At 39.8% G+C, this 17,252-nt stretch overlaps 1 protein-coding gene across 1 annotated transcript in view; it reads right to left on the reverse strand.

Annotated features, from left to right (window-relative positions):
- The window catches only part of ATRNL1 (attractin like 1), a gene marked incomplete at its 5' end in the record, with an annotated part of 662,506 nt that overhangs the window by 557,331 nt on the left and 87,923 nt on the right, over positions 1 to 17,252 (reverse strand). The window contains one exon of the mRNA XM_004700917.2: positions 15,390 to 15,573. Within this exon, the coding sequence (XP_004700974.2) occupies positions 15,390 to 15,573 (184 nt within the window). The remainder of the gene's footprint in view (positions 1 to 15,389; positions 15,574 to 17,252) is intronic.

Genomic DNA, 17,252 nt, shown 5'->3' on the forward strand with positions numbered 1-17,252 from the left:
TGGCGTGGGTCTCCACGTGGCTCCTCCAGCTCCAGGGCTCTGGCTGCATCAGCGTAGCTCCATCAGGCTTGTCATCAGGAATATTTCAAAGGGAGTGAGTGTATCTGGCCTCCAGTGAGCTATTTATCCCCTTCATGCCTCTAAACGAGGTCATCAAGTTGTGACCTGATTGACAGGCTAGACTCTACCCCTTCACTCTTAATATTCTCAAGTTGACACCAGATTATGTAACTACCGCAGGTTGTTAAGATTTCCATTCATCTTAACGCCATCTTCTTCTTTTTCTGATAGATTATTCAGATGAAAGAATACAACCCTGCCACAAACCTTTTCACTTTGCACTACACTGTAGCCTCACACACATGCCTCTTCATTCCTGTGAAAGTTCTCACTTTTGCTATCAAATTATCTCCAGTAAAATTTCACTAGCATATGACATTTATGATCATGTTAAAGGGTTCTCACATTCCATTTGATTGTGTTTCTTTAGAATGGACACAAATATGGGTATCTTCCACTCAATTGGCCAAGACAAAGTCCTCCAAATTTCCTTATACAGAGCAAACTTATTTGGCCTACTGCCCCCGTTTCAAAAAAAGAAATCAAAATTACTTTTGTACGATAGCCCACAATTCATGACAAAGTGTATCATGTATGTGCTTTCGGGGCATCCCTGAATCATTCCAGCACCCCACAGTGGGGTTTTATCACCTACTTTGGGAAACACTCACATAGATGAATGAGTGCTTTCAAGATTGCACTCTCTTATTGAAACAGCTCAATTGGTATTCCACAGATCCTGGAATCTTGATTTTGCCACTATCTTTAATGCAGCTTTAATTTCTTCCTTTAGCATCAATTAAGATGGTTGGACATCGACCAATACGTTCTAGTATGATGACTCTGTCCATTCCTTCTAGCATCTTTTGCTGTTTCCTGCATCAATTTTCTGTACATAGAATCCTTCAGTAATGCAACTCAAGACATTAATCTTCACTTCAGTTCTTTCAGTTTGAGGAATGATTAACAAGTTCTTCCCGGAGTCTTTGCACATTTCACAATAATACTTCACAGTGTCTTTCCAAGCCATTCTTTAACGTCATCTGCTCCCTCATTTTTATTTTGTTTTGTTTTCTTTCTTTTTTTCCAGTCTTGATAATGATCTTTCACTCTCTTCACATAGGATGCCCTTGGTATCTTCCCATAACTCTTCTGGTCTTGGGACATTAATGTTCTGTGCATGGAATCTATTCTTGAGAAGGACTTTAAGCTCAGGGGGGAAATATTTGGCCTGTAAATTGTTCACCAAAGTATGACCTGAATTCTAAATATTAGTGTCACTAACAGTAAGTCAGCGATGCACACCTAATGACAGTGATCACATCAATTTTAACAAAAGACATGAATAAATATTGTTTAGCAATAGAAGATGATTTAAGAAGTCAGAGTATAATGTATCTTATTTTTTTGCAAACAAAATAATGTAAATCTACATCAAAAATATTCTGAGGAGAATACACCTCATACAATCACCCATTTTATTTTCTTCCTTTCACCCATTTTTGCCTTTTAAGGTCTTAAGAAAAATCCACTTTCATCCCTGGACTCAAAATATTTCCACATATAAAATACTCGGGAAAATCACAAGCAAAAAGCTAATGAAACACAAAGTAATGAGGCACAAATGAATTTAAAAATAAAGGAATAACCGACAGCAAAAATGGGCCAAAATAAGAAAATAAAATGAGCGATTGTATGAGGTATATTTTCCTCAAACTATTTTTGATGTAAACCGACAACTTTTTGTTTGCAAAAATAATATTACAGTATGCGAGATCCACACACAATAACTGAAACCTGAGACAAAAAGAAGAGCAATTATGGGACTGAGTGACAGACAGAGAAAGGGTGTGCATTACATGTATACTCTGAGGTCTGGGCAGAAAAAGAGCCATCTGAAGTCGTGGCAAGATTTCAAGAAATAATAGCTGAGAATGTTCCAGAACTGATAAAAGGAACCAAGAAATAGACTTCAGCAGCCCAACGAACCATGAAGAAGCTAAGTAAAAGAATAAACCCTATTTAGACACATGAGACTGAAAGTCTAGGGCACATATACCTATAAACACCTCGGAAGATGGTAAGCTTCTCTGGAAGGGGCATCATAGGTAAGAAGGAAGTTCTGTGCCACAACAGTAGGAGCAAGAGAATAGTAAGGAAGTTATTTGGGGTGTTAGGGGAAAAACACTTGCTGTCCTAGCAAACTATATCCAACAATGGTTTCCATCGTGAAGAGATCAAAAACAACTGAGTTTGTCACCAGACACCCGTCCAGGAATGTCACAAGATGAAGGTCAGAGAAATGGGAGGGATCACATGGGGTGTCTGCAACACCAGAGGGAAGGAGGCGTAAAGAACCTTGTTATAATTTAGATTCACCAGGACGGATGAGCCCTACAGGATCAGTGGTGTGAGTGGCAAAACAGGGAGGGTAAAGGGAGAATGGGTAGGAAAGAGGGAACCGATTACATGGAACTGTGTGTGACCTCCTCCCTGGGGGACAGACAACCAAAAAGTGGATGAAGGGAGACGTCGGACAGGGCAAGATATGACAAAATACCCATTTATAAACTATCAAGGGCTCATGCAGGAGGGGGGAGCGGGGAGGGAGGGGAAAAATGAGGACCTAATGTCGGGGGTTTAAATGGAGAGAAAATGTTTTGAGAAACGATGTACAAATGTGCTTTACACAATTGATGTGTGTATGGATTGGGATAACAGTTGTATGAGCCCCTAATAAAATGTTAAAAAAGAGAAAAGAAAAAAAAGAAAACGTATTTCCGATGGTCTTAGGAACCGAGACATGGCTCCTCTATCCGTCTCCAGGGGGTCCGCCCACAGAGGAGTACCTGGTGTGAAGACTGTTACCCATGCTACACCATGCTTCAAGACAAAATTTTATTTATTTGTCATTAGAAATAAATATTTCACAATATAAAAAAAAATTTAGATTCATAGGGACTAAGTTATTCCAAAAAACAATAACGATGGCAGATGTCAGCAAGACAAGGAGAGAGATGGACAGAAAGTGAATGACGTGGAAGGCACGTAACCAGATGGTGGTGAGAAGAATTCAAATATTCTGAAAACCTAGGTGTGCTCCGCAGTAGGATGCAAACACTGATTAACATCATAATCTGAAAACTGAAATGTGCATGGTAGAGTTCCTAAGAATTTGATTCACCACTAACAGAACAGAAGCAACATGCTAGTTTTCCAAATAATTAGAGGGGGGTGGAAAGTGACATAAAACAGTAACCGATACACAAGAAAGACAAAAGGGGGGTTACAAAGCCTCCTTCCATCAGATCATTTATGACACACAAGGTCCTCCCTACACAGAGTTTCTGAAACTGGAGTCTTAACTGGAGCAGGCAGCCTCGTCTTTCACCGTCAGAGCTGTTAGTGGCTTAGAACCACCACCCAGACTTAGCAGTCCAACACCTGGCCCAGCCTCTTTAAAACGCAGGTGGGAGGCGATATGGTCAACGGAAATGGAATAAATACACGATTTATGTCAGGAAATATTTGTGAGCTTCACTCTGCTCCAGAAGGTGGGGGGGCATTTTAATAGAAATCGTAAATCTACCGACATAGACTAAAAATAAAAGGGCACAGAAAATATATAGCGGTCAGCTCTGGCCCCAAAAGACCTATGCAGATATGTTTTCATCAGAAAATCCAAGTGCTAAGCAAAATCTTGCCACAGCAGTAAAAAGGGTAGCCATATAATGGCAAGATGTTCAATTCACATGGAAGAAATAATCATTCTAAGTTGTGATATCAAAAATAAGCCTCAAAACCTCTATGGCGAAAATGCACAGAACTACGGAGACTAAACAATCATCAGTCACCGAAGGATTGCAAATCATACTCTCTGAGGTCGAAGGAGGAATTCGTATCAGAGCCTAAATTGTGAGAATCGGTTTGCATAAGGCTGTGGATGACAGCAGGAGCCCAAAGAGCCCTTTGTGGGACCTACATAGGAAATAAGCCTCCATGACCTTCCTCTAGCCATAACTGAGGGGTGGGAGGAAAGTGGTTACGAAGCAGAGTGCATTGAGGACCTGGGTATAGAAGATCAGGGGGAATAAACCTCACTTGAACATTTAAACCTTGTCAGTTGACCCCCCTCTGATGCACGTTGGACCTGATCTGGTTTTCAACATTTTCTGTATGTTTGTTTGTTCATATTAAGGGTCACCCTCTTGAAATTGTGCTATCTCATTTTCTATTTTCAGTATATGAAACTCAAGACTGATGAACCTATAGGGACAGCAAGTAGAATAAGGGTTTCAGGAGGTAAGCATACAGTGGGGGGGGGCGGGGACGACAGGAAACGATGTCAAGAATTCTAGGAAGGAAAAGAATGTTTGGAAACTGATTGTGGTAGCAATTGTACAACACTGCTTGTCATGATTGAACTATGGAATGATACACGTGCTAACTCCCAAAAAAAATAAATTTTAAAAAATAAAAACAATTCAAGAAAAGTGTAACTGATGTATAGTCTCATAGCATAATCACATACATACACCTTAGTTCAAACATCATTATGTTACTGAAGAAACACTGGGAAACGTTTCACTAAGAGGTAGAACTAGACAAGGATGTCTAATAACACCAATGCTATCTAACACGAGCCCTACAATCCAGTAAGCTGACCGCATGGCTCCAACTCATCAGCTCTCTCGGGCGGAAGAGAAGGCTGTCTGCTCCCGTAAAGACTTACAGCCTCAGAAAGCACAAATAGGGTCACGATGAATCAGAATCAACTCAATGGCAGGGAACCTTTTCTGTATGGTTTATAGGTGGTAGTACCCAACACACACACTCAAAACTAAAACAATCAGAAGCAGAAGAGTGCAAAGAAAGAAGTAAAGCTATCTTTATTTGCCTTTGCCATTTGAGTGGGCATGTAAAACTCTAGAGCAGTTGTCAGCAAACTATTTCTGTAGGTATTTTAGGTTTCACAAGCCATATGGTCTCTACCCAACTACACGACCTCGACTGCGGTAGTGCCACAGCCCTAGGTCAGTACATTAAAAAATGGAGGTAGCTGAACACCAATGAAACCACGGTTATAGGCAAAGTGTTTTAAATCCAGATGTCACCTACGTTATTAGTTTGAGTGTTTTTCAACCATGTGGAATGTAAAATGCACTCTCAGTTCATAATAGTTCGTGTGATTTAATGGGTATAATTTGTTGAGTCCTGCCCTACAGTAGGAAGCATAAAACTAACTTAAGCATATGAGAATTCAATAAGGTAGAAGGGCAATATAAAATTAACATTCAGAAATCAATGGCTTACATCTATCCATACATTACATATCCATAGGAAGATATAATGGTCAGAAAAACCCATTTAATGCCATAAAAGAAAAAATATCAAATTAACGAATGTGTAAAGTCCAAATAAGGAAAACTATTACACCACTGAAAGATACTAGAATACCAAAAACCCAAACCAAATTCACTGCCGTCGATTAAATCCTGGCTTATAGTGATCGTACAGGACAGAGTAGGGCTGCCCTGTGAGCTTCAAAGACTGTAACGTTTTTGTTTTGTTTTTTATTAAAAGTTCATTTTATTGGGGGCTCTTACAGCTCTTATAACAATCCATACAACAATTGTATGAAACATATTGGTACATATGTTGCCATCGATGTTTTCTACACAGTTTACTTTCTATTGAGCCCTGGGTATCAGCTCCTCCCTTGTTCCCTGTCTCCCCCTACACCTTCATGATCCCTGGAGAAATTATAAATTATTATTATTTTCATATCTTACACCAACTGCTACAGAAAGCCTTCTTTCTCCCAAGGAGCAGCTGGCTAGTGGTTTCAAACTGCTGACCTTTGGTCAGCAGCCCAACTCGTAACCACTACCCCATGTAAGCCCAAATCACTGCCACGGAACGGACCGTGACGCATAGTGACAAGGCAGGACAGAGTAGAACTGCCCCGTTGGATTTCCATGATTTACCTCAAGCTGTAACTCTTAAGAAGGCAGACCATGTCATTGCTCTCCCTTGAAGCACCTGGGGGATTCAAACCACCGACCTGTCAGCAGCCCGATGTTTACCAAGTGCTCCCAGTGCCCCTTACACTTGGACAGGGGAACGCAATCTCATGTCTTGGCAAGTTACCATATATACCCGAGTATAAAGCCGACCTGATTATCAGCCGAGGCACCTAATTTTACCACAGAAACTGCATTAAAAATGTGTGGAAACACGTGGCTTATACATGAGTAGCTACGGTAATTGACAAGTTAAGCAAAAATCCAATTTTTTTAAAAACCAAGCTTTTTTCTTCCAGCCAATCATTATCACCTTCACAGTACCAACTTGTTCCCAACCACCATCATCTTGGATTCTCATGACGGCCCTCTAACTGACCTTCCTACTTCCGATCTCAGGTATCATGATCATAAGACAGTAGCAAAGTGCTTCTGTGAAAAGCCTGTCCCCTCACCCATCCAAGAGTTTCTACTATGAATTGAATTTGGTCCCCATGAAACATGTGTCTTGTCTTTCTTATGTTAATGAAATATAACTACTGTTGGTTATAGCTTGAGTCAATCTCTCTCTCTCTGAGGGAGAACATTCAGGCTAATACAGGACAAAGACAAGACAAAAATATACATATATATCTCCTCCAGATGAGGGTGACCATTAATACAAGGTACTAATGGCCTCCACAGGTTTGCCGACATGCAGAGCTGTTAAAAGGGCAAGGGAGGTCAAAGGAAACCATCACAAAAGCATGCAGGTATCTCTTTTGAGATATTACAGAGATGAAACAAACCATCAGAGCAGATACCAAGGAAGCAGAACCCCAAAACAACAAGAAGCATCTTCTTCCAGAGTGGACAAAGACAACACCTTTCCCTGGAGTCACTGCTCTAAACTCATCTTCTAGCCTCCCCAAACGTGAGAAAATGCAGCTGCTTGTTAAAGCTCCCTCCTCATGGTATTTCTGTTGTAGTAGCGCTTAAGTATCCGAGACTGTTTTCACCAGAGTAAAATTAAAATCCTTTTAAGAACTTCCAAGACCCTATATGATAATAAGGTTATCTCCTACCACTGTCCCCATGCTACTCGAAGACATCCACTCCAATTACACAGCCTCCTTGGTGTTCCACTGTCCTCATTTCGGGACGTGTGTACTAGTTGTCCCTTGACCTGGAACACTGGTCCCCATGATTTTCGTACGGCTCACTGGCTCACCTCCTGCAGGTCTTTGATAAAATGCCTTCTCAGAGAAATCTTCTCTGACCACTGTATTTTATGCAGATACCTGATATTCCCGGTCCTCTTTTCATGCTTTATCAAGCATTTGTCACAATTTAAAATACATTTGATTTCAACTGGGGCTGGGGGGTAGGGGGTGGCATCAGTAAAAAAAAAAATACATTTGATTTATTTCTATTGTCAAATGATCAAAAGAAGAAGTCTCTGAAGAAAGCCTACCATAAATTAAACAATGCATGCAATTTTTAAATTAGCCAAATGAATGTTTTGCTCACACACAGAAAGAGAAAGAGAGAGAGAGAGAAAATAAATAATGTATAAGGAAAAGCAAGAAAATGTTTAACACAGTATTAAGAACAATAATTATCTCTCTGGGGGATCAGGAAGAGACACAAGAAGACTTCTGGAATATTATAATGTCCTTCATGGTTCAGATAGTGGGAGTGTTCAAGTTATCATTGTCCTTAAACTATATCTATATATATATATTCTTTCAGTTTTTCAGTCCATATGCAATATATCCCTATTGATAGAGCACTAGGAAAAATGTGCTATCAATATTGAAACTACCTTAGAATATACAACTGTAGAATTTGTTTAAACTTTCAGTATGTGATTTTTAACTAGACATTCCAAAATCGGAAATCTCCTAACTTACATGCTCACGTGAATCCTCCCTCTGCTGCACTTCTTTAGCTTCCACATAAGCACGTGCTGGTGATGCTGTGGGGTTAGTGCTGGACTCCTAACCAGCCAGAGGGCACAGCCCACAAGCTGTTCCGAGGGGAGACACGGGAGGCTGCCTGCTCCCCTAGACAGATGCGCTGACAAACCCTCTCTAAGATCCCTGTGAGTTAGGATAGAGCTGATGGCAGGGGATTTGTTTTTATTGATGCTATTTTAAATCTACTGCTCCCTGACTAACCTCGTCCTTGGCAGACAGTCAGCCAAATATTGTGGGAAAGATTTGCACCACTCAGCATGCAGAAAAATAATCCAGGGAAAGTATTATGGATGTCATGCTTCACTGGTACTTACTAACATGTGACATAATTAATAATATGCTAATAAAATGCCCTGTAACACTTTCCAGAGTCTCCAATACCGGTATTTGGTTCTTAGAGAAATTACAAAAACTCAAAAACGAATAACATATCAACGTTCATTGTATCGAATTTTCAAAGCTGGAAGAAGTCTTTTCATAAAAGCACATGTATCATCTTTATGAAAACATACTCTAAATGTGATTTGAAGGATTTTTTAAGGTAAGAATTAGTGATGTAATTTGATTTGTCTTTTGAGAAACGTCTAATGTTTTCGGGAATGGTTGGAACCTTCCCTCTGGTGCTTGGAAAAGAAACGCTCAAGCTAATAAAGGGTTAAAGTAACAAAGGGCAATATTTAATACGTTCCTGATAGGACAGAGCTCCATGTGGTGTGGTTTTTGCTTTGTTTTCCAGAACACAGACCCACGAGGACACCAGAGGACTTGAACACGAGGCCACAAAAACGGAAGCCACTACGATGGGAGAAAGGTGTGGCATGAGGTCGGGGTGGGGGAGCAACAAGGAGGATGAGGAAGAAGAAAACGTTCTGAAAGGATAGTGGTGGTGACTGCACAACTCTCCCTAATGTGACAGATTGATTGATCTGTGGGTTATATGCCAATAAAACTACTTTAAAAAACAACAATTAAGATGGAGGCTCCTACTGGAAGCTCTAGAACAGATAAATGCAAAGAAAGTTAGGAGATATTTTAGCAAATAAGGCCAAGGAAATTGTCAAGCTCATATGGCATTAGTACCGCAGAAGGGAATGTCAGTGAAATATACTAACAATAAAGCAATCAACCTTATTTTAAAGAAATCAAGGACATTTGTTCTCCCCTACTCTTTAACTGTTAGGAGGCCAGACCCAACTGGTCCTGAAGCAGCGAGGCAAGTGCAATGGTTTGGGTATGTCCTGAGCTTTTACGTCTCAGTCTACAACATTGGCCAAAAGAAGCATTCAAGTTAAAAAGTAACCCTCTTTCAGTATGCCGACCTATAATAAACGATTGGCATGTGGTATTGAACCATAGAATTCACACCAAAGCAGCCCTCTCTTTTACGCAAAGTTTTATAAAGTATTAAGAGTCAATCCACTCAACGGTAGTGAGTTTGCTTCTTCTGTTGGTTTTGTTTTGCTTGTTTTTTAATAACGTACACACCGAAGTGTACACAGATCTTGGGTATATAAAGTTCAATATCACACAAAGTGAGCACATTTGTTTAAGCATTCCAGTGACCCTACTAATGGATATCCTGATCCCTGCCCACTTCTTCCTAGCCAAGAGTCACCTCCAACTTAACCTCTAAGACCATTGCTTTCCTTAGGGGTGAACTTGACGTCCATTACATCATATGCTATGTTTTCTTTCATGTCTGGTTTCCTTTGGGCAACACTGTTTCACTGAAACACAGCATGATTCATGCAGAAATCAACTGGTCATGTTCATTGCTGCAGAGCACCTGACTGGACAGATAAACAACATATTCATTTGGCCTATTGCTGAACGTTTAATTTGCACTGAAGTACTACAAATAACACTGCCGCAGCCATTTTTCTATAAGGTGTGTAGCGCACACATGCAACTAGATATAAGTAGGGGTGTTGATGCATAGAGAGAATATACAACAATATGTTGCTGTTGGAGGACCCAGTTGATTTCCGACTCACGGCCACCATGTGACAGAGACCAACTGCACCATCGGCTGTGCTTTCTTTGGGGGAGCAGATCCTATCTCCTGAGGAGCTGCTGCATGGGTTCAAGCCACAGGCCTTTCAGTTAGCGGCCGGCACTTAGCTGGTGCAGCACCAGAGCTAAGCATACCCACACATCCAAAGATTGCTGCGAGTCCTTACATCATTACACCCAACGGTCACCCCCAGGAGAGAAATAGGAGAGCTGCGGTCGCTCCACATCACTGGCAATACTTCGTGCTGGCAGTCTTTCTCGTGTTAGCCCATTAGGCTGGGGTGTCAGTCCTCAGTCGTGTTTCTCTTTAACGTATCTGTCGGAGGATCTTGCCCACTTCTTTAGTGGGCTGACGCTTTCTTGATAATGTGTAGTTCTTTATATTGCCAGAATTTTCGGTTGAATGTATGTTTTAAATGCACCCCACACTGCAGCTTGCCTCTGTACTTTGACTGCTGTTTGCAGACGTATATAGTTCCATTGACCAGTTGAGCCTTCCTTACTACCAGTAATTTAAAAAATCATAAAAAATAAAAACTGGAGTAGCTCCAAATCTTGACAACCCCAAGAGAGTTCGACTAGAACTAGCTACACTGGGTCTGAAGTTGCCTGTGGGTGGAACAGAAGCTCCAAACTTTTGGTTAGCATTCGAATGCATGAATTCAATTAGTAGGGCTGAGGGATTCCTTTTACTAATAGTACAATAGCAGCGTCTCAGAAATCCTTCTTCATCCATGAGTAGGAAGATACTCTCCTGCTATCTTCTAGAATGACTGATGTTACCTTCCACTTTAAACTTGCAAGGGGGCTTCAGAAAGTTCATGAGAAAAATGTAATTAAACAATAAAGGAACCTCCCCCAAGTACTTTCTGAAGCCCCACCCCCACCCCACACAGACAACTGATTTGAAATGAATTTCTGAGTGTGGTGGAAGGTTGTTGTTTCGTGAGGTGCAATGGTGCCAGTTCCAGCCCATAGCGACCCTGTGCACACAGAACAAAACATTGCCCAGTCCTGTGCCATCCTCACCATTGTCCCCAGGCTGGAGCCCATTGTTGGGAGCCACAGGGTCAATCCATCTCCTTGAGGGCCTGCCCCCTTTTCACTGCTCCTCTGCTTGACCAAACATGATGTCCTTCTCCAGGACTGGGCTTTGCCGACACAGCCTACGTGAGGAAAATGAACTCTCCCCATCATTGCCTCTAAGGATACTCTGCCTTGGCCATACTTCTTCCAAGACATATCGGTTTGTCCTTTAGCTGTCCGCAGCACTTTCACTGTTCATTTCCAGTACCACAAAGCATCTATCTCTCTTCAGCCTTCTTCATTCAATGTCCAATGTCCACATGCATATGAGGCAAGTGAAAGTACTATGAATTGGGTTGGGTGCACCTTCGTCCTCCAAGTAACCTCCTTGCTTTTCAATACTCTGAAGCCAAAATTCATTTTTTCCCAAAAGTATGCCCAATTGACACAGAACAATGTATTTAAAAGAGGGCTCAGCTGTGCAAAAACGATCACAATTTCAGAGTCCAAAAAGTAAACCTAGTCATCTGTGAGATTCCCATCTGTTGAACTGTACTATTTCTCAATCGAGGCAATAAAATGTAATTATTATAGTTTCACATATAGTAGAGACCTGAAGAGAGGTCTTCAATTATATTTCTCTAAACATTTGTGAGCTATGGCTACATCCTTACACATTTTAGAACTGAACTATTTTCTTTTTAAAGTACCTGCTTCACATTGATTTGGGATTCCTTTAAATCTCTAGATCAATTTGGGAAGATCAGAGATCTCTAGTCTTTCTAATCCATTTATATATTTTCCTTTTACTTAGGTCCTCTCTAATTTCTGTTTTAATTTTGCATGAAAGGGATTGCACACGTATCATTAGGTTTATTCCTTAAGTAGCTGAGGACAACATGAATTGCATTGATGCTAAATGATTTTCAGTATATAACTGCCCAGTATTTGGATAAGTAGAATTACAACTAATTTTTTTAATATGCTGATCTTATATGCAACAACCTGTTAACAATCTAGTTTTTGTTATTGTTTTATTGTTGTCTTGAACTGACTGGAAGCACTCATACAATGTTGAATAGAAGTGGTCAAACTGGGTATTCTTATCTCATTCTCAATCGTAGAAAGAAAGCTTTCACCATTTCACCATACTTGCAGTAGCTTATTGTTGTTGTTTATTTTGATACTTTCTATTTGTTTACTTGATACATGTTAACATATGAACATTTTGCTTAGCTCATAATTCCATAGAAATCCTATCATGAACATGTGCTGATTTAAGCTAAATTTCTTCCTGCATCTTTTGAGATGAACATAATGCTTTTCTTCTTTACGTCTTTAATATACTAATTATCTATATTTGTAACTAACCTTATAGCTAGCCCAATCTGTTGCATAACTTGCTGAATCCATTGATGTTTTCAGCATCTACATTCACCACCAAAAAAAGGACTATAGTTTTTCTTATCTGTAATATCTTTTTCATATTTTATTAGGGTTATCTTGGCCTCATAAGCCGCAAGATAATTATTTTTGTTATCTGGAATTTGGGGATCATGTTAATGGTTTCTTAAATGCATGTTTCTTAAACATTTACCAAATTCACCAATGTAATTAACTGGGCCTGGAATTATTTTGTGTGTTTTTTCATAATCATTTGTTTTTATATTTATTTTCTGTTCAGAGAAGATTTTAATTGTAGATTCTATTCCTTAGATATGCCTATACAATTTTTCTATCTCATATATTTTCCAAAGTCTGGTTATTTTATATTGTGCCAGATACTTAATAGGATATATTTAAGAAATAAATTAAAGTTCTGCATGATGTGCTTTTCCTCAAGAAAATTTAATTTTGGTTCTGCCAGTGTGCTAGGCTATAAGAATTCACCACAATTCAATAAGAGATTGTGATGATCCAGCACCGATGCTCACAGTATAGTTTAGAACTAGAAGGACCAGACTAAACCTGTACATTGTAGTATGGCCCTTCATTAGCCCCACTGGAAATCCAACTCTGGTCATCAAAAGTCAACCTGACCAAAGTTCCACTCAGTTCTCAGTTCTCAGAATTGACAAGGAGAAAGGCCATGGGAAATGCTGGTCTCACTTCTTTTGACACTCAGCATTTCCTAGATAATCACCTGAAAATTCTCACTCCCTTGATAATTCTACGATGCTAAAAATGGATGTAATTTCTGATTTTCTTCAGCATTAAATATGATTTTAAAATAAGCTTGTTTTACCATTGAAAAAAAAGAATTCCTCTAGAAACACATCTTTTGAGATCTAAATAAGAAGGCTCTATCACACCCTGTCTACGGAAAAATAAAGCCAGTTCTGAGGTAGTGAAAATGAAAGAGCAGTCTAGAGTCAGCACATAATAATGACATATGTAAATTATCTCAAACACGACAAACAAATCTGATAGACAGTAGAACTGACATAACATGTCAAAAATAACAAAAAGTATCCAAACTGTACGAATGCTATAAATTTTAAATATAATTTTTTTTTTAATTGAATGCTCCCCGATGAGTCTATTAAGAAGCCCTGGTGGTGATCTGGGTTACAGATTGGGTTGCTAACTGCAGGGTTGGGGGTTCAAACCCATGAGGCACTCCATAGGAGAAAGATGAGGCTATGTGCTCCCATAAAAACCTACAGTTTCAGAAACAATATAGAGAGCCATTAGGAGTCACAGCAGATAACAGAGAGCTTTTAAATTATTTTATTAATCTTTTAAAATAATATAAGACCCATGAAAATATTATAACATATTACATGTAACCTATTTCTTGTTAGTTAACAAAATAATGGCAGTCTTTTTTTTAAAACCTAAGGTTTTGAATGTTGAAACCTTAGGTTTCAAAAATTACAAATTACTTCATTAAATTCATGTAAGGAACAAGTATCCAATATTGATTTTGCACAATCCAAAATGGATGATCGTACCCTCCTATACAAAAGTTCACAATGAGACGGACTCGGGTATACAAGGCTGTGGAAACTGAGCACACTTTCATGCAACAACTAAATCTCTCATTCTCACTAATTCTCGGCTACTAATACTCGCCTAAGATCTTCCCCTGAGCATTGTTAGACTCGTTATTATTACTGTAGGAGGTGATCTTTCCTCAATGCCGAAGCAATTGCCCTTCCTTATTGGTGGAATGCAATCTAAAATACACATAAAAAAAATGCTAAGCAATGCACAGTGTCTTGATCAATGAGCCATGAGGCTCCTTGCAAAATCTCAAGGAGAGTAAATTAAAAATGTGAAAATGGAAAACAAAAATGCAATGTATAAACTATGTAAAAGAAAAAATATTTAGTTTATTTTAGTATCTAAAATAGAGACTGCCATAATTTTGTTAACTAACAAGAAATATGGAGAGTTAGCAAAATCACCCAAAGGAAAAGTCTTAAATTTTCTAATTCCTTTTTTTTTTTAAGCTAGCATATGTATGTCTGAAACCAAATGGAGCCTGGCAAATTAAGATTTCGTGAGACCCTGTATTTCGTTCAAATCTTGACAACAGGTTCATGCTCCAAGTTTAAAGGAATGCATTGAATCTTCAAACATTTCCCAGCTTTTAGAGAAGGAAATAAGTCCAACAAAAATACAATTGTAAAACTTAAGACACCCAGAAAAATCAATAAACAAGAAAGTAATGAATAACAAAAAGAGCACGGTGAATATGAACAGTCAATGTGCTGAACAAGAAACACAGAAGTCAAACGCACACGTGAGGAAAAGATGCCCATACGGCCTGCTGGTGAAAGTACGTGTGCAGGGCTGCAAGTGTCTGAAAGAGCAAGTGTAAGACGGTCCATGGGGCATTGTGTACGGCAATCAAAAGGGGAAAAGCTACTTCCGGGCTTTGCATTTCACACCAAGTTAGATAGTGAGGGTCAAGAAAGACTTCCTTGATTTTCAAATGACAATGAACTTGGGATACAAAGGAGAAGCTCCAGGGCAGGTCACTTCTTAGCTCCGAGTATCCCTGGGCAATGGAGTGGTTCGTCGGAAAGAGCGTGACAGGAGCACACAGAAGTACCGCATACAAAGAAAGTGCTTCCGTGACACCAGACTTTATTCTAAAACCAATCATTTAACGGTATTGGTAGGAACAGAGAGTATGTATTATTTTGTGCTTCCCCTTCATTACATAATAGCCTGGCATCCGTTGAACTAATGAGACTTCAAGAATTTCGCCCTGAAAATATGAACTACCAGTGTTATACAAACATCAGATAGAACGAGCTTCAAATGTCCTCCTTATCAGGCTTACACCCGGTCTACTCACCAAGTCTTAGTGTTAACGTCATACTTATAGAGATCATCTACCAGTCCATACTTGTTGCCTGGTAATGCCTTATAGCCTCCATGCACATAAATGGACTTTGTGATTTCATCATACACACTAGTGTGGCCATATCCTCCTTGTACAATAGCTCCTTTTGTGTCTGGAACAAGCCAAGTGTTCGATGCTGTAAAAGAAAGAAGATTGAGCATGAAACGTGTGGTAGTATTAAGACACATAATCACTTTACTGCCAAAACTGCCAACAAGTTCATTCTCTCTGCATGCTTCTATGACTAAATACAGTAGACTAATAACCTTTTAATCGAGCAACAGTTATTAAAAATATGCCAGGGACTATGCTACGTGCTGGGATTAATGCTGAATAAGGCTGGTTTTTCCAAAATCAATTAAAACTCTAAAAGACTGAAGATACCAAAAGGTTTTGTGCAAAAGGAAAATGTATTATCACAGACATTGCTATATTAAGAAAGCACCTTAGGGCAAAAAAAAGGTTAATATTTTATGAGATCCTATGATGTGGCAGGCTGAGTTAGCCACTGTCATTACGAATATTAAAAAAACACACGGCGCTTGCCATTTATAAACTTAAATGAATTTCTATGTTGAAAACATGTTACCACTGTACTTGTTTCTAATCTTTTAGTTCTTAACCCCCTTTTTTTCTTCTCTAGACTTCTTTGTGCTGAGAACACACTCAAGGCAACTGAATCCATGCTGACTCATGGCGACCCAACAGGACAGGTGGAACTGCCCCTCTGGGTTTCCAAGACTGTAACTCTTCACTGAGTAGGAAGCCCTGTCTTTCTCCCGAGGAGTGGCTGGTGAGCATGGCAGCCTGCACATGAAATGTCCAAGGCTCCCATAAGAGCTGAGTGGCTGTTAGCAGCCAGCAGGGGGACGGTGGGGCGATGGGAAGGCAGCAGAAACACAGACCCTGTGCTCTGGGCTCGAGCAGCAGGAGCAAGCAGGCAGCTGCAGTTATTGCACAGGATCTGGTACACAGTGGCGGCAGCACCACCTTAAGAGCTCGGGGGTAAGTGCGGGCTCAGTGGGGAATCTGTACAGTACATCCTAGGTTTCTGGGTAAATTCCTCCCATTGATGTCTATCCTTTCTAACACTTTTGCAATTATTGCCCTGTATTAAATTCCATTCTGCTTTGGCTACGTAGAAATTCATAATACCACGGAGTAATTTCTGATGCAAAATGAATATCTATCTCTCTGACAGTGTCGTGGCTTACACATTGAGCTGGTAACTACAAGGCCAGCAGTTCCAACCCACTAGCAGTCCCCTGAAAGATGAGGTTTTCTGTTCCTGTAAAGTGTTACAGTCTCAGAAACCCACAAGGGCAGTCTTACTCTGTCCAATGGTCAGAATCAACTGGTTCACAATTTTTGGTTTGGGGAAGATATTTCTATCTTGATTAATTCCTCATTTAATAAAGATTAAAATGCTATACACTAAACCCACAGGGGCAGTTTTATTCTTTCCTATAGGGTTGTTATGAGTCTAACTCAACCGGATGGTAGTGAGTTTGGATTGGTTGGGGTCTAGCCATAATTCCTTATATGATGTATGATAGTCCTGCGTTTTGTGCCCTTGGCTATGATCCCATTTTGGAGGGAATTCCCTACTATATTAATAGACATGATTCAGGTGAGATTCATCTTGATCTTGGTAGAGGATGTGAACCAAGTCACCCCCTTTGTTTCTTTTGGGGTGGGGGTATGCTAAAAGACAGACATCACCTCTATCAAAGCCAGTCCGACTTCTGCGTATAAGAGCCATCTCAGACACAGAGAGAAATCCCCGGACCGTCAGAAGAAGACCATGTTGGAGAG

This window comes from Echinops telfairi, unplaced genomic scaffold (genome assembly GCF_000313985.2).
Source record: "Echinops telfairi isolate 266 unplaced genomic scaffold, ASM31398v2 ScPeMD7_70;HRSCAF=299, whole genome shotgun sequence".
Lineage (NCBI taxonomy): Eukaryota > Metazoa > Chordata > Mammalia > Afrosoricida > Tenrecidae > Echinops > Echinops telfairi.